This window comes from Myotis nattereri (genome assembly GCF_964212035.1).
Source record: "Myotis nattereri genome assembly, chromosome: 3".
NCBI lineage: Eukaryota > Metazoa > Chordata > Mammalia > Chiroptera > Vespertilionidae > Myotis > Myotis nattereri.
In genome coordinates, this window is record NC_138077.1 from 85,223,657 (window position 1) to 85,248,860 (window position 25,204).

General features: G+C 36.0%; 2 protein-coding genes across 2 annotated transcripts in view; both read right to left on the reverse strand.

Annotated features, from left to right (window-relative positions):
* Positions 1-1,267, reverse strand: part of NSUN3 (NOP2/Sun RNA methyltransferase 3) — a 71,699-nt gene extending 70,432 nt beyond the window's left edge. The window contains exons 1-2 of the mRNA XM_081086754.1: positions 1,151-1,267; positions 297-406 (exon numbers count right to left, since the gene is read on the reverse strand). Of these exons, the coding sequence (XP_080942880.1) occupies positions 297-406; positions 1,151-1,165 (125 nt within the window). The 5' untranslated portion in view covers positions 1,166-1,267. The remainder of the gene's footprint in view (positions 1-296; positions 407-1,150) is intronic.
* A 5,073-nt stretch (positions 1,268-6,340) lies between these two features.
* Positions 6,341-25,204, reverse strand: part of ARL13B (ARF like GTPase 13B) — an 85,428-nt gene continuing 66,564 nt past the window's right edge. Inside the window, exons 4-10 of the mRNA XM_081086295.1 lie at positions 22,191-22,296; positions 20,944-21,146; positions 17,862-17,976; positions 14,392-14,614; positions 11,973-12,089; positions 10,924-10,992; positions 6,341-7,215 (exon numbers count right to left, since the gene is read on the reverse strand). Coding sequence (XP_080942421.1) covers positions 7,139-7,215; positions 10,924-10,992; positions 11,973-12,089; positions 14,392-14,614; positions 17,862-17,976; positions 20,944-21,146; positions 22,191-22,296 — 910 coding nt within the window. The 3' untranslated portion in view covers positions 6,341-7,138. The remainder of the gene's footprint in view (positions 7,216-10,923; positions 10,993-11,972; positions 12,090-14,391; positions 14,615-17,861; positions 17,977-20,943; positions 21,147-22,190; positions 22,297-25,204) is intronic.

The following is a 25,204-nucleotide window of genomic DNA, read 5'->3' on the forward strand; positions in this document are numbered from 1 at the left end:
TTCTGTTACAGTATAGCTAATGTTGTCAAATTGGAGGGCATGCCTGAGTCAGAGATCAAAGCAACTGCTGACGGCAAGGGCGTAACCACCCGTGTGTGCTGTCGCCGCGGCTGTCACCTCCCTGCCCGTGCCCCTGAGACGGACCCGCCTCCCCCGGCTCTCCCCTTCCGCAGCCTCAGGAGGCATCCGGCCAAGGTTAGACGCCTCTCCTTCAGTCCTCACGGCGCCCTCCCCTCCACGGCTCCTCTCTTACTCTCTGGCCAGAACTGAGTAACTCAGGGGTGCGTTTGACTGACCTTGCCGCGCTCCAGGCCTCTCCGAGTTCTCCGGAATACTGTGTGTCAAAATGGGCCAGTACCACTTTGCAGAGCTGCTTGGCAAGCGTCCTCTCTGGTTTTGCTGTCAGCTATGACGATAAGAAAAAGCTGCTGACACACCTTTGATACTACACATGTATTGAACCTCCACGTTAGCAGGCTTTTTTCTTAAGGGCACTTCAGATAATCACCAGTTCTTGCAATGGGAGCAGTACCTCACACACGAGCTAACTGTACTACCGCGCTCGGCTCCTGATTTTAAAAAGTGTTTCTCCGGTCGACTACGGCTCCGATGTACAGCAAGGGCAAAAGCGGAGTCTAGCGCTGTTAACACAGAAAGCCCACGGAGGTCATCATTTCAGATGTTAACATTAGGGGGGACTGGGCGAAAGGCATGTGGGAAGTCTGTATTGTCTTTGGAACTTTTTGGTAAATGTAGTTATTCCGAAATAAAGTTCATTTAGAAGAAAAGTCACTCTGGTTTCCTCGGAGACTTCCTTGCAATTGTTTCATTTACGCGTCCAGGAAAGGCTTACGGAGGGACGACTAAGTAACCGGCACTCTCTGCGCTGCCAGGCTGAGCGGGCCGGAGGGCGCCCGCCCCCGAGGAGCCGCCATCCAGCTCAGCCGACGGCGCAGGTCCTGCAGCCCGCGCGCGGTGCACAGGTTACCTGCGGCGGAGGTGCGTCTTGGACGAACACCACGGGCAGCGCTCACGAGCTAGCCTTCTGGACAGTGAAACCTGAGAAACCCGGGGACCCCCCCAGTTCCCGAGTCCCAGCGCCCTCCGGCCCCGCCCAGGCCCTTCCATAAGCGTCCGGCCCGACCCTCACCCGGGCCAACATCATCCCGCCAGGAGATGCCAAACAAGAGGTCTCCACCGTCCGACATCTAAAGCACCAGGGAACCAAAAGCGCCCGGCTTCGGCGTTTCGCCGGAATTTCCTTCCTTGACGTACTTTCACCTTCTCGCGAGATACTGCTTTGCCAGCGTTATCGAAATCTCGCCAAAGTGGCTTAGGTCCCGCAAGAGGCACTCGCGGAGTTCCTTCCAACCGCGGCTGGAGGGGGCGGAGCCTACCCCTGGGGGCGTGGCCGGGGTCCCTGGGCGGACCCGCGTTAGAACTCCGGCCGCGCGCTGAGCCCACTTTTTTTGTGCTCTTGGGGCTCCGTAAAAATTGTTTTTAAATGTTTTCAGAGGTGAAGCTAGTTGCCGAATCAATCTACCAAATCTCATTTCGTCTCTGTTAGCCCAGATACGCAGAACTCAGGATAAAAGGATGGATAAGGTGAAAGAGAAATGTCACATTTCCTAGAGATGGCCCATGGGGTAATCTTTTAATTTTAATGGGGGTTACATGATCGAATTGATTAAAATAAACAAGTAGAGCGCTTAGCGCAAAGGCTAGGAATCAGTAAACGCTCGAATGTTAGCTGCTGCTGTGCATTTTCACTATCATGATTTTTATGGTTATCACGTTCTGATACCAAATGCCTGAAGTTCAAAATGACCCACACACCGGCCCCCTCCCCTGTGCTAGGGGCGGTGTTACCGGCTCTCAGGTGAGGGGCTGCAGTTTGTTCTTTAAATGCTACTTTTCAGCTGCTCCCTTGTAACAGCAATCAGCAGCCTAAGAGAAAACCAGTGCTTAATGTGATCCCTGATATTTAATGAGCATCATGATTTTGAGACCCTTGACACTCAAAGTATCAGTGTAGGTGTGTAGGCTATAGGTGCAAATCTTAGGGCCATGTAAACAGGTAAATGTTATTACCACTAATGTGATTTGAAACTTTATTTATTTAAACAAGTTCTCCAGGAATCTAAATATAAATTTAGATTTGGTCGTGAAAAAATATATGGTATTAAGAAGTGAGATGAGCACTGTGAATATGCTTAAGCTACAAAGCATATTCACTTTCTAGAATACAGCATCTTAATAAGTTACTACTAAACAGAAAAGTATTTTTTTACAATCTTAAGCAATTTTATTGTTAAGTCATTTATCTAAGAAATGTTTCAGAATAAGTATACTTCATAGACTCCTATACTGTTTATGGATATTCATATTTACATAAGACATCTCTCCAAAAACTTCATGTTTATATAGAGGTTTATGTGTCAAAAAGCAAAGATAGACTTTATAGTAAAACAATCTGACATTAAGAGAACATTAAACCTGGCCGGTTTGGCTCAGTGGATAGAACAGCCGTGGGCAAACTACGGCCCGCGGGCCGGATCCGGCCCGTTTGAAATGAATAAAACTAAAAAACAAAAAGACCGTACCCTTTTATGTAATGATGTTTACTTTGAATTTATATTAGTTCACACAAACACTCCATCCATGCTTTTGTTCCGGCCCTTCGGTCCAGTTTAAGAACCCATTGTGGCCCTCGAGTCAAAAAGTTTGCCCACCCCTGGGATAGAGCATCAGCCTGAGAACTGAAAGGTCCCAGGTTCGATTCCGGTTCACAGCACATGCCCGGGTTGTGAGCTCGATCCCCAGTGGGGAACTTGCAGGAGGCAGCCGATCCATGATTCTCTCTCATCATGGATGTTTCTATCTCTCTCTCTCCCTCTTCCTTCCTCTCTGAAATAAATAAAAATATTGTTTTAAAAAAGAACATTAAGATGGCAGGAAAACACAGGAGACACCTGCCATCAAGCAGGAGAACCACGCATAGTTACAGGCACTTGGACTTCAGGTGAGCAGCTAGTTAGCTGAGGCTCTCAATTTAGGCTTCCAATGCCATGTGTACAAATCCCAGCAGACAACCCACTGAGAGTGGGAAGTAAATGTAATAACTTGTATTTTAATTTTATCTAATCTTTAAAAAATGTTTAGGGGGATATATGTATGAAGTACAATAGACCAGCGCATATAACGATTACGGGCTGAAACGTATCCCCTCAAAATTCATATGTTGAAGCCCTTAACGCCCAGTCCCTCAGGATGTGACATATTTGGAAAAGTGTCTTTCCAGAGATGATTAAGTTAAAAGGGGGTCGTTAGGGTGGATCTGACTAGAGTCCTTATAAAAAGATGAAATTTGGACACGAGGGGAGAACCTACACAGAGACAAGGCCATGTGAAGACACAGGGAGGAGGCCATCTGTGAGCCAAGGAAGAGAGGTTCCAGAAGAAACCATGCCTACACCTTGACCTGGCATTCCAGACTTCAGAATTATGAGAAAATAAATTGCAGTTATTTAGGTCACCCGGTCTACTCAAAACGCTTACTGAAAGGGATGCATTATTATAAAATTTGAAGACCACTCGTTCATTCCCTAACTCATATATTCTGTTTCCTCATCAGCACACAGAAGAAATTTACAACTCAGGTTCTAAACATGCAAATGATTTTTGTCCTGATTTTCCTTTAATTATAAGCTAATCCCCTTATTAAAGGAAATTCATTTATGATTTCCTATTTTTTTCCCAAAAGAGGGCTTTTAGTCTTCTGTTTCCACAAGCTATAGGATTATCACTATTTTGTTAATTTATACATTTTAATATGCATTTTGAAATATCTGAATTTTTTGTTCTTTGGATGAGCTGGACTATATATATTTTTTCTTTTTTTGGAATCTATTTCTTGGTAAATTAAATAGTCACTATTAACAGAATTTGATTTGCAACATAAACTCCTCTTATAGAAAAACTTATAGCAAAAGGTATTACAATTTATAAGTTACAGCTTCAGTTTCAGTTTTGATAAATTTTTGCTATCTGGAAGCATTGGTTTCTTTAGTGTGGAATGGGAGAAACTGAATAATATAAATAGCTTGGCATATAGAACCAAGTAAACTAAAATATTGTCTTAGTAAAAGAACACTTAGTAAGAAATCAACTGCAAATATACTGACTGGCATATTCTACAGTTGAATGTCTCTGAGCTACTGACAGGAAGTTTTACATATTAAGTGAATTCTATATAGTCCTTCATATGACACTTAAACGAGTATTTAATTTTAAACTTGCATAAAAATTTCAAATTTTCTTTCCTATTATACAAGTAAGCAAAATTATAAAAATTAGCTTGAAAATTTGAGGAAAAAACACAACCAATAACTCTAAAACAGATACTATTAGCATTTTGCAACACTTCTTTCTAATGTTGTTTCCATACCGTTTTATAATTGAAATCAATTATATACAATACTAGAGGCCTGGCGTATGAAATTCCTGCACTGGAGTGGGGGGTGTCCCTCAGCCGAGCCTGCGCCCTCTCGCAGTCTGGGGCTCTTGCAGTCCGGGACCCTTCGCTCCTTACCTCCCACCTGCAGCAGAGGCGGGAGAGGCTCCTGCCACTGCCACTGAGCTCTCCAGCCGTGAGCCTGGCTTCTGGCTGAGCGGTGCTCCCCCTGTGGGAGCACACTGACCACCAGGGGGCAGCTCCTGTGTTGAGCGTCTGCCCCCTGGTGGTCAGTGCAAGTCATAGTGACTGATCATTCCGACAGCCGTTCTGCCATTCAGTCAATTTGCTTATTAGGGTTTTATTATATAGGATTGTACATGTTATTTATGCATTTTACATATAAAGGCATAGAGAATTATCTTTCATATAAGTAAAAACATATCTTTTGGTCAGTAGCTTTAACTTAACAAATGACAGACATCAAATCATAGAGAATCATAAGATGATTTTTAACTGTCTTTAAATTATTTCCCACATATATGAAACCTTTTGCAAATTTTTCCCATGTAAAATAGCAAAAAATTATTTTAATCTATTGACTAAAATGTCTTTCAACAATTATATTTTAAAAGCTTTCTATTATTTTATTATCTCAAAGAAATAATTTAAATTTATCAAATGATAAGAAAAAACAGCATACTAATATAAATTATGTTTATTGTTGAAATTGCCATAATTTATGGTATGTTAATAAAAATGCAGCATATAACAAAATAGACATTTAACTGTTAAAAGCCACCTGGATTTACAAAACTTCTTTTAAAGTATTTTTAGAATCCTTTAAGAATACAAATTAATTTTTGAGATATATAAAACATGAATTCTGCTTCATTAAATATTTAATTTCAAAATTATTTTAATTAAATGGGCTCAGTGATTATTGTATACTACAGTAACCACAAATTTTTTTTAAAAAAACATTTATTCTCAAATTAGATGAATTTTAAAAAGATGGCAAAAGTATGAGTTTAGTTTTTTTTAAAATGAAGAAATGTAAACGTTACAAAAGAAACCAAAAAGATATACAAGTGAGTTTTTTATCTAAAATCCAGTTTAAAATTTATATCTGTCTCCTTGTGTTGATTTTCCTTTCATTTCAGCTGCCTATCACATTTAGGTTGTTACGAATTTTATATCTGAAGTAGAATGCTAGGTGGGTTCCATGTACAAAACTCAAAAAAGCTGACTCGAGTAATAAGTGACCTGATTAATGAAAGTTCAGGAAGTTTAAAATGCAAATAAATGGTGATGCTCTCAAGTAAAACTTTCAAATAATCACACTAAACTGCCTTCAACATACTTCTCATATTATTGTCAGTACAAGTTACCAAGTTAACCAATTTTGACAAGGTTATCTAGAAATCATACCGTTTGTAGTATTTTTACCGTGACAGAAATATGTGCTTTCAATTAAATGCAACATTATGAATCTACTCCTCAAAACATACATCTAAAAGCCAGACAAATAAAGAATCCTATAGATGCCATTCTTCTGTGCAAGAGAAATGCTATTATTTTAAAATGAGAAATTATTTTGGAATTATTTATTTATAAAAATTATTTTGGAATTGTTTCTTCATTCTTGCTTTAGTACCCAAGTATATCCCTGTTATGAAACACAAGTTTCTGAAACTTCAATAGCTTTTCGGTCTTTTTGCCTTTAATTTCAAGGCACTAAAGAATTACAATAACCTACGAGTCACTGTAGCTGCTGTTAGACAAAGGAGTGACAAGGAGAAATGATCTTGGAAGGGTTTTATCTTTTAAAGAGGGGCTTATTGGGACTTTTAATAATATCTCACATAACCTTTTAATTTCATTTTTCAAGTCTCTTTTATTAGGATCATCATCAAAGAAAACAACAACAAAAAATTGAACTTTCTGCTTGGGTAGTGCTTTCAAGTAATATAATTTGTTAGAATAGAGATCTGAGAATCTATTTTTAAAAAGTATTATTTTAAAATTAGGTCAAATTAGTATGTATACCTCAAGAACAATACTATTATAAAACATACCTCAAAACATATAAATATATCCTTTGTATAGTTAATGTTTGTCCAGTATACCAACTGTATTTTCCAGATACAATTTAAACAAAGCATCTATAGAAAAGTATACTGTCAATATTATAGTAATAAAATTCTTAAACAAAAGTTTTAGAAAAATATAAAAAGTTAAAAATTTAGGTTATAAATTCCCAAGAGTTCCTCTTCCATGCACATGTATCTTACAAAAAAGGTTTACGGTACAGAAATAAAGACTATTAAACAAATAGTAATGAAAGTGTGCAAAGTCCACTGGCTTTTTCTGAAAGGTTTTCCTTCAGGAATATGCCCAAGAGTGGGGATGTATAAACCAGAGTCAATACTAACTCCTGCTAATTTGATACATAATGCTCATCCCATCTGCTGGTCTTTTTGCTTCCTTTTTTTTTTTTATTAAACCATGAACAACATGAATAAGTAATTATCAGATCAGTGAGATCTTTGGTTGTCAATCTCATTGCTGAATTGCTATGGTAATCTTGCCCCAGTCATCAATGTACAGGGGTTTTCTTTTTTGAGAAAGAAGGTCTTCTAGGTCATCTTGCTGATATTAAGGCAGCTCATCCATGCAACTTGGTTATGAGATCATGTCATGAGCATCACCGTTTGGTCTCTGTCGCACCGCCAGCGGAGGCAGTGGCTTCCCATAAAAATCTATGTAGAGAAGGAATAATAAAAATACCAAACAGTTATGGTAAATAAATATTTCGGACACAATTCATCATTTGCCAACTAATACCTTAAAAAATAAAAAGAGATCTGACTTGACAGATGAAGCAATGGGAGAAAATCACAATCAAACTCAAAGAAAACTTGAATAAATTTAAAAGACAACCATAGAGTAAATTCTTAACTCTGGATTATACATTAATCTCTACTTCATTTAATAAAAAGTTGCACATAATGTATACATTATATTTGTGTTTCCAATTACACATTCACATTAGAACGTATTTTAATTTACATAATTTCAGAGTATAATAAAATAGGAACTAACCTATCATAGTCAATAAAAGCATTGTGATGTAAAGTCAGTCAACCAAACAGATGTGATTTCACTGTAATTCTGATATAGCCTAACGACAAACTTTTCTGTCTGTATTTATTTATTTTATTGATTTTGAGAGAGAGTGAAAGAGAAACATCAATTTGTTGTTCCACTTATTTATGTATTCATTGGTTACTTCTTGTATGTGCCCTGACAGGAGATTGAACCTATAAATTTAGCATATCAGGATCATGCTCTAACCAACTGTGCTACTGGCCAGGGCCAAACTTTTCTGTTTTTAGACATGAAAATAAATATTTTAAAGAAATATTTCATTACTGACCTATAGTATTCTGAAAAAGAAAGCAAAGAGCACATTTATATTTATATACTCTTTGAATAAAAGTATTTTATACAATTTCAAATTATATAGTACAATAAAGCTTTTTTAAAGATTACAATTCTGACTTTTTTTTTTTCTAATAGATGGGTCTCTGTAGGAAACCAAACTCTAGATTAGGTAAACAGAGTCATCAGAAAGCAAATTGCATGAACATACAATGGAGTCAAGACAGCCTCTTCAATAAATGGTGTTGGGAAAATTGGACATACATGCAAAAAAATGAAACTAGACCACCAACTTACACCATACACAAAAATAAACTCAAAATGGATAAAGGACTTAAACATAAGATGGGAAACCATAAAAATACTAGAGGAATCCATAGGCAGCAAAATCTCAGACATATGCCGAAGCAATTTCTTCACTGATACTGTTCCTAGGACAATGGAAACTAAAGAGAAAATAAGCAAATGGGACTACATCAAAATAAACAGCTTTTGCACAGCAAAGGAAACCATCAACAAAACAACAAGAAGACCCACTACATGGGAGAACATATTTGCAAATGTTATCACCGATAAGGGTTTAATCTCCAACATTTACAGGGAACTCATACAACTTAACAAGAGGAAGATAAACAACCCAATCAAAAAATAGGCAACAGACCTAAATAGATACTTTTCAAAAGAAGACAGAAGAAAGGCCAAAAGACATATGAAAACATGTTCAAAGTCACTAATCATCTGAGAGATGTAAATCAAAATGACAATGAGGTATCATCTCACACCTGTCAGAATGGCTATCATCAACAAATCAACAAATGACAAGTGCTGACGAGGTTGCAGAGAAAAAGGAACACTCGTGCACTGCTGGTGGGAATGCAGACTGGTACAGCCACTGTGGAGAACAGTATGGAGTTTCCTCAAAAAACTAAAAATGGAACTCCCATTTGACTCAGTGATCCCACTTCTAGGAATATATCCCAAGAAACCAGAAACACCAATCAGAAAGGATATATGCACCCCTATGTTCATAGCAGCACAATTTACCATAGCTAAGATTTGGAAACAGCCTAAGTGCCCATCAGCAGATGAATGGATTAGAAAACTGTGATACATCTACACATTGGAATACTACGCTGCTGTAAAAAAGAAGGAATTCTTACCATTTGCAACAGCATGGATGGAACTGGAGAGCATTATGCTAAGTGAAATAAGCCAGTCAATGAAAGAAAAATACCACATGATCTTACTCATTTATGGATAATAAAGACCATTATAAACTGATAAGCAAAAATACAGAGGCAGAGCAGCATGGAACAGACTGTCAAACTACAGTGGGAAGGCTGGGGAGGGTTGCGGGGGGAGGGTAAGAGATCAACCGAAGGACTTGTATGCATGCATATAAGCATAACCAATGGACACAAGACACTGGGGGGTAGGGGAGGACAGGGGAAGGTCAAGGGGGTAAAAAAATGAGACATATGTAATACTCTTTATAATACTTTAAGCAATAAAACAAAATTTAAAAAAAAGAACATAAAAATAAAAATTCCATTTTGCTAGCACTGTCTCTACATTAGAAATGGAGTTACTACTTTAAAATAAATAATGAGATACTTAAAAAAATAAGATACTCAAAATTTTTTCACTGGTTCTCTACTACCTACAAATAAAGTTTGAATTCCATAAAATAAAAAAAAGAAACTAGAAACACCAATTAGAAAGGATATATATACACCCTTATGTTCATAGCAGCACAATACACCATAGCTAAGATTTGGAAACAGCCTAAGTGCCCATAAGCAGATGAGTGGATTAAAAAACTGTGGTACATCTACACAATGGAATACTATGCTGCGGTAAAAAAGAAGGAGTTCTTACAATTTGCAGCAGCATGGATGGAACTGGAGAGCATTATGCTAAGTGAAATAAGCCAGTCAGAGAAAGATAAATACCACATGATCTCACTCATTTGTGGAATATAATGAACAACATAAACTGATGAACAAAAACAGATCCAGAGACAGAGAAGCATCAATCAGACCATCAAACCTCATAGGGAATGTAGAAGAGGGTGGGAGTAAGGGAGAGAGATCAACCAAAGGACTTATATGCAAGCATATAGGCCTAACTAATGGACACAGACAACAGGGGGGTGAGGGCATGAGTGGTGGGGGGGAGTAGAGGGGGTATCGTGGGTATGAGGACACATATGTAATAACTTAATAAAAAAAATAAAAAAATAAAAGCATAAATACAAATAAAAAAGCAAATTGGATGTTATTGATGGAGAAATCTATTGAGCTATAATATACATATATTATCCTTTTTGCATTCCAGAAATGTATCTTTGAAAGAATTTGGGCTGATGGTCTAAAATCAGAAATTCTGCCTGGTACAAGGCAGTCCTTTACTCCCAAAGGCCCTTTCTCTAGTTTTCCAGTTGTGGAGTTCTAATGCCATATGCTGGCTAGATTATACCTTATGTCAATTTCATCTAAAGAAAATTACTTTCTTGAGGCAATAAAGCCCTCGTAACTTTCTAGTTAGCTGAAGTTTATTTGGTATACTTTGATTAGTCTGATTCTACAACTGTGTTGATCTTTTTACTTCATTTTAATATTCAGCAGGTTGGTGTCTTATTAGAAGAAGAGGAAGAACAATTATATGACGTCATTCAGTATATTGAGTACATACATATAAGACAATGCAGTTTGTAAGCACTATAATTTTAATGTCTATTTAATTTAAATTGCTGTAAAGCCTTTCCCTATCCATTACTATTTACATAAATAAATAATGGATAAACATTTTTATCTCTGTATTCTAAGGTAAACATCAATTCAAATTATTTAGAGGCAAAGGGGCATTAAGAATAAAAAAATTAAATAGAAAAAGAAGATGTATAATGAAAAAGGATGGCTGTGGATTTGAAAGGCTTCCAAAAATAAAAGCTTGCTGAAGTAATGAGGTAAAGAAAAGTGAATGTAATATGTACAGATATTTGAAAACTGATCCTTTTGCATTACCATTATGACGTGTTTCACCAAGAGGCTCAAGTTTTGGAAGTCTAGTGACTTTGGGGGTTCCCCAGCCAACTAAAGAAAAAGAAAAACATTTAAAACACTGTTAAATAATATATCTTTAGTTTGGTTGAGAGGATCCCTCCCTAGACAGGAATGTATATAACATTTAATGTCAATTCATATATACTGAATGACACAGTACTGAATAGCCATAATCCCATTTTAAATTACTTCTATTTTAAAATATCACTATAGGCTGATAACATTTGCTTTAAATTTTTATTTGCCTTCAGTTAAAAATACAATCATCTTCACTACTACCATAAATAACCTTAGGCTATTGTTGTAACCGCTATCAGAAGCTATAAGAAATGTTTACTTATTAAATGGAATGCTAGAAATGAGTCTTCAAATAATTCTCAAAGGAAAATGTTACCATATAAAGCCTTCTGGCTGAGCTAAAAGGACACTATAAACATATATGTTTAGATATTTATTAAGCACCTATAGTATACGAGGTTCTGTGTCTAATGCTGAAAAATTACAAATATTATGCAGCTAATAAGTCCCAGGACTTTACCTGCAGTATTCCATTTAATTCTCATAACAAACTTAGAAGGTCAGTATGTAAATTGAAAATATAATGGAAAAATTCACATATGTTGGTTTCAAGTGTTTACTTTCAGGATGAAAGATGCAATTTTTTAAAAGCTCATATTAGCCATCCATTCAATAAGCTTAAATTCCTTTGAGCATCTGTGCACTGATATTTTAAATAAGATTGAATCCATTCTAGGAAGTGCCTGCGTAAGATTTTTTAATTAATTTTTACTTATTTTTTTTACAAAATTTTACATTTTTTTATTGTTAAAAAAGCAATAGGCAACTTATGTTGATAAAATATGAACAAAAGAGAGCAAAGAACTCTAACTTTTCACAAATTTACAAGATAATGAATATACTGAATAAAAACTACACAATTTCTTCCTTTTTCTTCATTGTTTAAAGCAGTATAAATTGTATAAATTCAGTATCGATATTAAATTACTCACCCGGAGGGGGCGGCGGGGGGGGTACTGGGCTCTTAGGAGCAGAGTCATCTGTAGTCACAGGTTCCACACGGTGACTCCTTTTTATTCGCAGTTTCTTCGTTTTCTTTTTACTGTTATCTACAGAATTGAAACATGGAATTGGGAAAATTAAACTTCTATAATAAAAATTAAGAACAAAACTAGAATATTGATATTATTACCATAGAAATATACCTTCAATTCAACCTTGAAATTATTACTAGTAATGAAATATGAACTTGCTTTTACTAAGAATTAAGCTATTAATGTTTCCTTATTAAATAATTAATGAATATGATACCAATAACAAAAGCCTGTATTCTAAGTTCTAAAAGAAGTTATTCGGAATACAAAGAAAGTTCATATAATATATTCTAGGTATAAATAGTCCAAAATAATTCTTTGAAGTGTGAAAAAGACCCCAATCAAATCTAAACACATTACCCATTAAAATAACCCCCAAATAAGTAAGGTATGCCCAAATATATATATAATCAAAACCCACATTAGACTTTGCAGAACTGAACTTGTGTTCTTTGAAAAAAAATAATTACAGTGTAATTACATTTTAAGGACGTGTATGCTGTTAACATGTAGACTTTAACAATGTAAGTCAAGATGGCATAGTCGTTAAATAAACAAACATTAAAGTTACTGAAATATTTTCATTGACAATCCCAAACTTACTTTATATACTATATATTTTCTAACATGGGAATTATCTATTACTTAAGAAATTACTTTTTAAAATGTATACACTCTGTAACAGCTGATAGCTCAATTTTGAAAATGAAATGTATTTTAATAAACACTGCCTTTATAATTACTCAAAGTGTGTGTATACATTTTGGGGGGACACCCTATAGTCAACATCTACAAAACCTACAAAGCAATGAGAAATACAACAATATTTAGAAACATATTTTCTAAATCAGTTAGTGTAATTTGACACATTTACTCCAGATAGAAACAAAGACATCTTTCTATAATTAGAGCTGCAAGCTTTACAGCTAGAAGAACGGAAAGAGAGCCTCCATAATGATATGGTACTTTAGGATGGACAGCAGTTTGGGTCATGAAAGAGTATACAAGATAGACCACATGATCCAAGGTGGGGTCTCAGCACAGCCACAGACAAGATGTATGATTTTAAATGCCATAACCGTCTATAGACACTTTAAAAAATAATTTTTCATGAGAAATTTCAACTGAAAATATTCAAGAACCTCAGAATTATGAGTAATATATTTACTTTTATAATACATCCAAACTTACAAAAAGTATAACTTTCAAATCCAATTATTGCTATATAGCAAAACACCCATGTTAGCTAATCTATACCTCAAGATTGAAATCTTATTTTTATAAACTTTTTGATACTACATAAAAATTCTCATATATAATGGAACCATACCGCTAACGAGGAATGGAAAGGAACTAATTAATTAGGTAGCTCCCATGTGTCAGGCCCATGCTCGAACATTGTAGAGTTATTCTTACTATAAGTAATCCTAAAATCCCTCTAAAAATGATGCTTATTTCCATTTGAGAGATGAGGAAGACTGAAGAACATCATATAACATAGCATGTGTCTAGTACCATGGTCGGCAAACTGCGGCTCGAGAGCCACATGCGGCTCTTTGGCCCCTTGAGTGTGGCTCTTCCTAAGCCTTAGGAGTACCCTAATTAAGTTAATAACAATGTACCTACCTATATAGTTTAAGTTTAAAAAATTTGGCTCTCAAAAGAAATTTCAATTGTTGTACTGTTGATATTTGGCTCTGTTGACTAATGAGTTTGCTGACCACTGGACTAGTAGATGGAAAAGTCAGGGTTCTATCCCAGGTTGTCTGATTCCAGACACAGGCTGTGTCTTTATGATACCAAAAGACATGAATTTCCTGTTAAATTACATAACTACTGAGAAAAAGAAAAATAATTATGAATTGAAATTTTTTGATATTAAAATAACAGGAAAATGACTATGTGATAAGACTTTTAGAATGTTCAACTAATTATGTTTGCAACCTACAGAAATAGCATGTCAATAAATAAAGTGAGGCTGATTATAGCATTATCAGTCTTAAAAAGAAACAAGGAAAACCTCAAAAAGGCTTAAAGGTATTTAATACATTCCAATGATTCCTGGGCTATGCTATATTCCAAATTTATGAAAGTAAAATTAAAAATTTCTGCTGAAATTCAAGTTACAAAAGAGTACATTTTAAGACATCATGAATAAAAACATGTTAGCAAACTAATGAGTAAAAACCATGAGAAAACCATGATAAATACTGCATTTGCAGATAAAAAAAAATTTTGTGTGTGAAAATAATGACAGGTGAAAGAAGTATAATTAAGTTATATATGTATATCTTTTTTATTTAATAACCAGATTTACCTGATTCTGATGATGGCTGGTCTGTCTCTTCATTCTCCAACTGCTGTGTTAATGCTTCATTATAATTTTCTACGGTTGCAAACTCATTGCTTTTCTGGCTACTGTCACTGATCTGGCTCTGTGTTTCCATTTGCTCACGCTCCATTTTATTTCTCAGGGGGCAAGCATCACAGTCTTTTTCCACATTTTGCCTCTTTTTCTCTCTTTCAAGTTTTTTTTCATTCTAACAAAAATGAAATAAATCATCTTTAATATAACAGTTGTATCTAAGATAATTTTAAGGGAAAAATGAAGTAATCCAAGAGCTTTCTGTACCTTCAGGGAACTGTGATATTTCCATTAAAAACTATTTGTTAAAAACATCACTGAAACATACTAATTGCCAAACATTCAGAAAAAAGATTGTATAAAGGAATGAAACAACTACTACCAGTAATTCCATAATCTAGAGATGACCACTAGTTGGTGTATAATCACTAAGAGATGTTTCTCTTTGCCTAACCGCACACGTACAGACATACACCACCCACAAACATACACAAATGTGATAGATTGTTTCTCTTAATATATACATATTTATTATTTGTTTTTAAACAAAAAAGAACTAAAGTTTTAAATTAAGAATATATATATATTTTTCTTAGAATAGTGCCTGACACCTCATAAAATATTAGCTATGTAAATGACATATATGTTAGCTATGATTACTTTCACCAATTACATTATCATTTTGAATGGTTATATCATAACTTATTTTACCAATTCATAATCAATGAGCTAAGAGGTTACTTTCAATTTTCACTATTAAAAAAACACAACTATTAAATTAGTTATTTAGAATAAATTCCTAACACTAGAATTGTTGGTAATGGGTAAGCACATTTTTTAAAATGTGACACACTACAAATTTCACTTCAGAAAAACTGAAGTCAATTTACATTCTAGGCAAAAGGTTGAAACTAATAAATGTTACTAATGTTTTTACCTTAGTGTGGGATTAACATACTGATTTCAATACTGTTTATCACTTTGAAGGTGAACTATTAAATACTGTTATTGCCATATTTCTTTTTCTTTAGGGAATTACCCATGGTAACCCAATATACACTTTTCTATTTGATTATCATTATTTTCATAGTAATTTTTAAGGGTGTTTTTTTTTTTTGTCCTATGTGTCTCAAATATTTTTCATTAGGGTTTGGTCACTGCCTGTAAATTTGTAGAAAAGCTCCTAAAAAAAATGAATATAATAAGATCTATCTATTTTTATTTCTTGACTTGTGGTTTGATTGTCCTGCTTTGAAAGTTTTTTCTCCTCCACATATATACAAATGTTTATATTATGTGCTAGTATTTTTAAGGCTTACTTTTTAAAAATACCTTTAAGTCTTCTAGGGTTTAATTTGGTATATACAGTGTTACTAATTTTACATTTTTCAAAATGATTATTCAGTGGTCTCAATATCCTCTTCTTCCACATTTGAAAAGTCACCTTTATCTTATACAAAATGGTTCAGTCATAATTATGTTTATTGAATGTTTATCAATGTTCCATTAATCTCTCTGTTCTAGAACCAATACCTCACCAGTTGTATTATTTGTGGTAAAAAAAAAAAAAATAAAAGGAATGTGAGGTGCTTCTCTAAAATACCACATTTTGAAATTGTGTGGGGAAAAAAAAGAAAATATACTTGGTATAAAATAGACTACAAGTAATTGGTTTTCATTTGTTTCATATATTTACTGATCATCTTCTTAAAATTATTGTAGCTTAACAGCATAATAAGTGCACGTTCCCCATGCCACTAATTAATTCAGGGATTTTCAATATAAGATATTGTTTACATCTTTAATCAGTGAAAAATACAATGTCGGTAGAAGTACTAAGGCCGTTTCTAAGTAACCATGTATAACAGCGGTTCTCAACCTGTGGGTTGCGACCCCTTTGGTGGTCGAACGACCCTTTCACAGGGATCGCCTAAGACCATCCTGCATATCAGATATTTACATTATGATTCATAACAGTAGCAACATTACAGTTATGAAGTAACAATGAAAATAATTTTATAGTTGGGTCACAACATGAGGAACTATATTTAAAGGGCCAGAAGGTTGAGAACCACTGATGTATAACAATAAAAGCATAATATGGTAATTAGACCGAACGACCTTCTGGATGACCTTTCGGAGGAAGCAGTGGCTGGGAGGGCTGAGGCAAGCCACCACAGCAGTTAGGGCCGAGCCCCTTGCATGAATTTCGTGCATTGGGCCTCTAGTGGTATTATAAAATTGGTCATCATTTACAAGGTAAGCTTTATTACACACACAATAAATGTTTCAAAGTTAAAAGTCAAACTTGATTTCTCTCTTCATCAATATTTTTAAAGAGCATAAAAGACAAAAATAATATTTAATAGGATGGAGACAAAAGGAGAGTTTAAGTTATTAAGACAACTTTACTGTACTTAGAAAAGCACACAGTTAAATGCAACAGGATTAATAAAAAAACTAAGTACCATTAACCTTCTGGTACCTAAGCAACTTAAGTACAAATAGTTCATATTGATAATTAATTTGCAAAATAAAGCAATACCAAAATTATCCAATCATCTTCTTACCTGTGGAGCTGCCTCCCTCCTCAGCAGCAGCCCCAGGAAGAAACAATCATCCACCTTTCCAGATGAGCACCTGCGTGGAAGGAGGCAGTGACAGGGGAAGAGGAATGGAGAACATGCAGGCAGTGGGACCAACAAACCAACTGCCACATTAAGCTCTGGTGAATGGAGGGGAAGTTGAGGAAGCTCTGCCTCTGAGGAGGCCTGGCTGCTGAAGCAGGGCAATTAAAGTAGGTCTAACGCAAAGTCTCTGTCGAAAATGAAAACAAAGACACAAATACAGACATACACACACACACACACACACACACACACACACACTTAACTTCTTCATGATTATAATCTACAAATTAATTTTGGTAAAATTTCTCATAATTAAAATAAAAATAAATCATATTTACATATAGAATTTATGATCATTTCAAACACTCTTAAGTATCCTGGGTAAATAAGTAAAAATTCATTTATGCATCTAAACATTACTGTAAAGAGATGACAGTAACAGCAATACAGGGACAAAGAGACAATATAAATAAGAGTAAATATATTACTATTATCTGAAATAAATGCCAAAAAAACGATTTATCAGAACAGTAACTATTACAGTTGCTACATTCAACCTTCATTTTCATTCTCAGTTAATTCTGAAGTCACCTTTCCTGTTTATACTAGATCCAAAGATAAATTTGAAGAGGATGAAAAAGCAGCAAACCTTAACCTGTCCCTCCCACTTAATGTTTTTAGAAATAATTGGTCTATGATAAAACAGTTATTTCTACCTCCCTACCTCCTTTCTCAATTCCCTGCCAACTTTAAAACTTACGATATAAAAATCACATGTGCCACTATTCATACCTCAATGATTACAGTTGCTATCGGCTGGAAAGGATTAACAATAATTGGCTCTGGATCCACCTCAGCCAGACCACTGGTTCCATCGAGTTCAGCCTGCTCTCGCTCTCTTTGTTCTCTATTGTTTGAGGGGAAAAAATTGTAATTCCTGAGAAAATGCTGAACCATGTTTAAGAACACTTGCAATAGGTTTAAGGCTATTAAATTTAGTAATTTAAACATCTGGATATGGCTTTAAATTACTGATTTTCAGAAATCCTTATGCAGTTTACAGGCCTCTACCCCTGTGTAAAGATTATTCATTTGAATTTTTAAAAGACAGAAATGACAAAAATAACATTCCCTATGACTGATTTCTTAATGTCAACAGTGCACATTAATTATCCTATGTGCTATTTATTGTATTTCGCAATTTATTAATTACCATCCCAAACCAATGCTGTCCTCTTCATTGATGTTAACAGATAAATGAGTCCTCTTGTTAACCCTCTTCTGAAGGGCTGTGTCAAATTACTTACCATATATGAACTAGGTAACGACTGCTGCTTTGCATAATAGAAGAGGCCATAAAGATAAGTTGCACTATATCACTTATATTAAGTAATTCCATACTTGTTACTACTGAAACATTTACTATCTCTGTGACTTTTAGTTAATGTTACCCCATACATGAAGAGTAATTAAGTTATAAAACAATTAGCTGGTGACTAGCGTAGATCTGCAACTGGGCTGCAGGTTTAGTACAGCAATGTGAATGTTCATTGCTATGACGTTTATTAATTATGTCCTCTGATGGAAAGATCTATCCTTTCATTCTGAACCTAGCAAGCCAAGATTTAGAGGGCTGCAATTTATGACCTCTTTGACCTCGGACATGTACCTGGATCTTTGAATGACAGTTTTCCCATGTGGATAAAAATATCTACTTCATAGGGTTGTTTCAGCTAAAGCAATATATGTGAAAGCACACTGTATATGAACATACTTATAGGACAGTAAATGTTATTAATATTACTAATTTATTAGTAAGCAGTTTCAGGTATTTAGTATTATTTTCAGATACCAAGAATAAATTTTTTACAGTTTTTCAAAAATACCTGAATCTATTAGATTGGATTTAATGAAGTAAAAAGGTTGTTTTTTTTAATAACTCCTCTCTAAATGCCAATTTACTTTTAATTATGGAGACTGTGCTCAACGGGAGAGGTCTTAGACCACACGTAGCATGGCTGGGAGAAAGGAGGAAAGGGGAATGGGTATTAGAAAAGCCTACCATCACATGACCTAGAACATCTTTATGGAAAAGGTAAGAACTTGGGGGTGGGGTGGGGATGGGGGAAATGACTAATATCAGATTTCTTTTATCCAACTCATTATTTTTTGTTCTCTTTGTTTTCTTAATGGAAAAAAAAGCAAAGGAGTCTTCAGAAAAGTATGGCCATATATTTTATTTTTATAAGTATACAAAAGGTAGACTTACATGAACGATTGGTTAACTGAGCTTTATATCATGAAAATGTACAGTAGGATAGAATACCAAATTTCTCACATGAACTAAAACCTTATATCAGTATCAAGAGAGATCCTAGATAAATGATCTGCTCATATTATTGAGCACTTGGCGATGGGGAGTTATCACTACAAGTATTTCTTTCCTTTAAGTCCTACCTATAAATTAAATGAAAGATACCTGTAATCAGAGGATTTCCTTTCAGAGTAAGAGAATACCTCACCAAGGCACCACCAGGGGCAGTTTAGTGGGTTCATGTCTACTAGGCTGCAAGTATGTTAGAGGACATGGAAGGCCAGTATTTCTTAGTTAGATGGGAGACAACTTTAGATCTTGCAAGAGCTCACTTAAATATCTTTTGATTTCTCCCCTTCCCTATTATGCAACTATCTAGTTGAGAAAAGAAAGAGAAATCTTGGGATAAAGTACTAAATTTGACTTTTAATCAAATATGAGTACTTTTTCACAGCATTAAGATTATTAGAAACTAGAGGCCCAGTGCATAAAAATTTGTGCACTCGGGGGACGGGGGTCCCTCAGCCTGGCCTGTGCCCTCTTGCAGTCTGAGACCCCTCAGGGGATGTCCACCTGCTGGCTTAGGCCCACTCCCCAGGGAATTGGGCCTAAGCTGGCAGTCAGACATCACTCTGGCAGCCCAGGAGCCCTCGGGGGATGTCCACTTGCCAGCGGGGAGCAGGCCTAAGCCACAGTCGGACATCCTTAGCGCTGCTGAGGAAGGCGGGAGAGACTCCCACCACCACCACTGTGTTGGCAGCCGGCAGCCTGGCTTGTGGCTGAGCAGAGCTCCCCCTGTGGGAGCACACTGACCACCAGGGGGCAGCTCCTGCACTGATGATTCTGTGGTAGAATTTATGAAATCAATGTTTTTTAATTCAAAGTTCACTAAATTTAGTTTGAAAGGTCCCTTTGAAAAAAATTTGAAAAATATATTTAAAAAACCTGAGACAGTATAATTTAGTTTATTTTGTGAGAAAACTAGTGTTGAAGATCAGATTTTGTTTCAGTTGATTGATCCACTATCAGCTTGCCTTCTGTCTTTGCTGAGACTAAAGAAGCATTTCTCAATAATGGACAGTGGACTCAATAATTCTCTGTTGTAGGGGACTGTCCTGTGCAGCACTAGCTGATGAGCAGCTTCCTGGCCTCTACCCACTAGATGCCAGTAGCACTCCACCTTATCCCCAGCTGTGACAAGTAAAAATGTCTCTAGACACTGCCAAATGACCTCTGAGAAGCAAAATCAGCATACTGATCGAAAACCACTGCAATAAAGGTACTCATAAGAGATAGAAATTTTAAATCTTAGAAATAATAAACACATAAGGAATAAATTTAACTACCCTAATACCACCAGGAAAAGTAGAATCCTGTCACCCAAACTTGTGTAGAGAAAGATCCATAAAAACAGAAAATTTGTATAGTGTCTTCCTTCAGACACAAAAAAGTAACTAAATAGACAGAACTAATAAATTATTCCTAAAATTGTGGTGGTTTTTTTGTTTGTTTTCTTTTTTATGTTTCAAATGCACTGTGGTATAAAATTAATCTACTTACCTTTCTTCTCGTAATTTTCGCACTCGTTCAGCCCTTTCTCGTTTCTCTTGTTCCTCAAGAGCACGTTGTTCTGTTGTGTCCTTTTGGATGCGTTCATTTAAGGCATCAAAGTCTCTTGCAATGATATCTAGCAGCCAATAAAGGCCTTTTTTAATGGACTTGTCAATTTTCTTTCCAGATCCCAAGATTGCTGAACAAGGTTCCTGAAAAACACCAATTTATTTGGCTTAAACAGTAAAACTGAAAGTTCTCCACAAAAATCTACTCAAAAACCATTAAGTATAATTATTGGTAAATCAAAATTAACCCATTAAATTAATGATATAAAGCACCTGCTTATTTAACTCACAAAACAGACCATTGAAATGACCACTAACATTAGTACATAGGAGCTGAAATATTTCAAGTACAATATCTGTAAGCTATGAGAGATACTATAACACAGGAAGTCAACAGTGCCAATTAAAACAAACTCACTGGAAGACAAAATCAAACTTCCAGTCCTTAAGGAATTTATAGCAGTAAACATCTTTTAAGTTTGACAGTCTTAATGTCCATCTTATGAAGCCAGAATTAATACTTAAATCTTCTGCCCATCTTTCTTAAGATTATATAACTCTCCTGATAAGATTTTTCAAAACTCATTGCAAACCTCTCATATGTTTAAATTTTGTATTTATATGTTTTCTTTACCATTTAAAAAATTTGCCTGGCTGGCATGGCTCAGTGGTTGAGCATCAACCTGTGAATCAGGAGGTCACGGTTCGTTGATTCCCGGTCAGGACACATGCCCATGTTGTGGGCTCAATCCCCAACAGCAGGCAAGCAGGAGGCAGCCAATCAGTGATTCTCTCTCATCATTGATGTTTCTTCTCTCTCCCTCTCCCTTCCTCTCTGAAATCAATAAAAATATATTTTTTAAGAATTATAGCAAGACGTGTTTGTATAGCTTACAAGTCCTGTCAGCAATATCTTAAACAAAAAGCAAATTTGGAGTCTTTGAAATCTCAAAAGACAGTTAATGGAAGTCAATAACAACTAAGCAGAAAACAAATATTACAATATAAAATAATAGCAACAAAACAGTGAGAATGCGATTTCCTGGGTAAAAAAAAAAAGTTCTTTCAAAACACTAACACATTATTTTGTTAGCTGTCTGCCACCTAATTGCCTTTCACCTTTACAAAAACTAAGTTCTACTGAACATATTTCACAGGGAAGAAAGGAAAACAAACCCCAACACTTACTATCTGACATAGGCACTTGTGTTCATTGACCATTTTTTCCAGAGACAGACATTCAATCACATCAGCTTCTCCTAAAGCCCCTTCCTTGTCTTGTTTATTTGCCAACCTACAGAGATATAAATAAAGTGTTTTTATAGCAAATGTATAATCAGACAGCCACTTAAAGATACTTTCACCACGTTCTCATCCCAAAGTTTTAAACCTATTGACTACAGAATATACTGGTTTAAGAGAGTACTACAGAATTTATTTCACCATTTTTTCCTAAAATAAGTTCGTGAGAACTGACCTAAGAAAGAGAAGTCAGGTAGGTTAAGAAAACAAGCAATACGTCAATAGGCCAACAAGATAGAAAGAGACTAGTTTCGTACCCCTCAGCGGTCAATTCTAATTTTCACATTATGTCTTTATCGTCTTAAAATACATGCACCATGATGCAAATACGCTTATCTTATGTCCTTATCTTCTGACAATACGAAATAGTCTTGTTTTAAATACTCAAATGTTCATTCTGAGCTTGTAATATTTGAGCTCATCTGTATTTCCAGTGTGTGAATGTGTCCACATAAATCATGCAATTTATGGAGAGGTGGAGCCACTTCTGTCTCATTTACTTTGCATAGCACTGCACATAAAGAACATTATATTCAATTAGAAACAAACTGGGAAACAACAAAGTGAAAAACATCAAAAGTTCTTTATATATATATACACATATATATGTGTATATATATATATATATATATATATATATATATATATATATATATTTATTATTATTGATTTCAGAGAGGAAGGGAGAAAGAGAAACATCAATGATGAGAGAGAATCACTGATCCGCTGCATCCTGCTCTTCCCAAACAGGGGATCGAGCCTGCAACCCGAGCATGTGCCCTTACTGAAAATCAAACTGTGACCTCCTGGTTCATAGGTTGACAATCAACCACTGAGCCATGCCAGCCAGACCAAAACAAGTTTTTTTTTTTAAAAAAAGAGTTATCACAAAATAACACAATTTGCTATCAGATGGCAGAGGTCAAACAGTTTAATAACACGCTGTCTAGGTTAGGTTTGATAGGTATTTCAGGTGAAAATATATTATTTAATGATTATATAGAACAATAAATCTAATGAACCCTTATCACCTATTTTTAAAAATTATCCACATCGCCCAGCTGGCATGGCTCAGTGGTTGAACGTCAACCTATGAACCAGGAGGTCAAGGTTCAATTCCGAGTCAGGGCATATGTCTGGTTTGCTGGCTGGGGTTGTGGAGGAGGCAACTGATCAATGATTCTCTCTCATCATTGATGTTTCTACCTCTCTCTCCCTCTTCCTTCCTCTTTGAAATCAACAATATATATATATATATATATATATATATATATATATATATATATATAAATAATGTATATTTTAAAAATTATCCACATGGTGGTTACTTTGAAGGCCTCTGGTTGTACCATTTAGTGATGTAAGATGGATCACTGGAGTCAGCTGAAGTCAGCCTGATTCAGCTAAAATACTTCCATCTAATGAATTTAGTATCCACTGATGACCTTTGCTAAATTCCATTATTTTGTAAGAGCTTATAAAATATGACTTTTCTATTTCTATATTCCTTTTGCATTTACTGGCCGAATTTTTGCTAAAAAGTAAGCTTTCATCAACTACCTGCTTACTCTTACTTAAATGCAATTTAGAGAAAAGTCGAGGTAAACCTGTGATCCTTTGGCTTCATTTCCTAATTTTCATAATAATAAATTGATGCTCTATCAACCTCCAAACGTGATCAAGTTGCTTTCTTTGGTTTGTGGGGCGCACAATTATGAAATAGGTTTTTAAAATACATGTTTCACTCTATTATAGTTACTTTTTAAAGATTTTTTTCATTGATATTTTGAGAAAAAGATGAAACGGGAGGGAGAGAAGAAGAAACATTGATGTGAGAGCGAAACATTGATCAGCTGCCTTTCACACTGCCCATACTGAAGATTGAGTGGTGGGAGGGGGGTTATTTTTGAGGCTCAAAATTACACAATTTGGTCAGTGGGAGTCCCCATGGTGTTGGCTTCTGTGTTCTTCCTGTACAACTTCCAGAGTCTTTGATATCTTCTTGCTTTTTTGTAAGAAACAATATTTCATACCTGGAATCATCCATCTTCCTAAGGAGCCCTTGTTCCTTCAGTGAGGAACAAGTGTGTGTTTTAAAGACCACAATCTGGGTGCTATGAACTTTTATTGCTATTGACTTGCCATTGTTTCCTAGACCTTTTCAGTGGACAAAACTGAGGGGAGGGGTGTAGTTTTTTTAAGAAAGAAAAATTTAAATCATGAGCCAATATTAATTTTCCCATTTTTAATCAAATATTACCACATTCTACTTAACTTCTTAAATTGTATCACTTTTTTCTTATGCTGAAAACTATAGTTCCTAATAATGCTGACATTGACTACTTGCTTTATCCTATATAATAAAGCGGTAATATGCAAATTGACCATCACACCCTCACAAGATGGCTGCCTATGACCAGGCTGGTAGAGGGGTTAGTGAGGGACAACCAAACAACTGAACAAGCAGGCTGCGTGGGGTGACTAGGCTGGCAGGGGGGTTAGTGAAGGACGACCAAACAACTGAACAGCAGGCTGCGTGGGGCGACCAGGTCATTGGGGGGCCGTGAGGGGCAACCAGGCCAGAAGCGGGGACAGTTGGGGGTGACCAGGCCAGCAGGGGAGGCAGTAGGGGGCAACCAGGCCAGCAGGGGGGGAAGTTAGGGGTGACCAGACTGGCAGAGGGGGGTAGTTGGGGGCAACCAGGCCAGCAGGGGGGGCAGTTAGGGGCAGCCAGGCTGGCAGAGGGGGGTGACCAGGCCAGCAGGGGGGTGACCAGGCCAGCAGGGGGGGCAGTAAGAGGTGACCAGGCTGGCGGGGGGGAGGGTTCAGTTGAGGGTGACCAGGCCAGCAAGGGGGCAGTTGTGGGTGATTAGGCTGGCGGAGGGGGGCAGTGAGGGGCA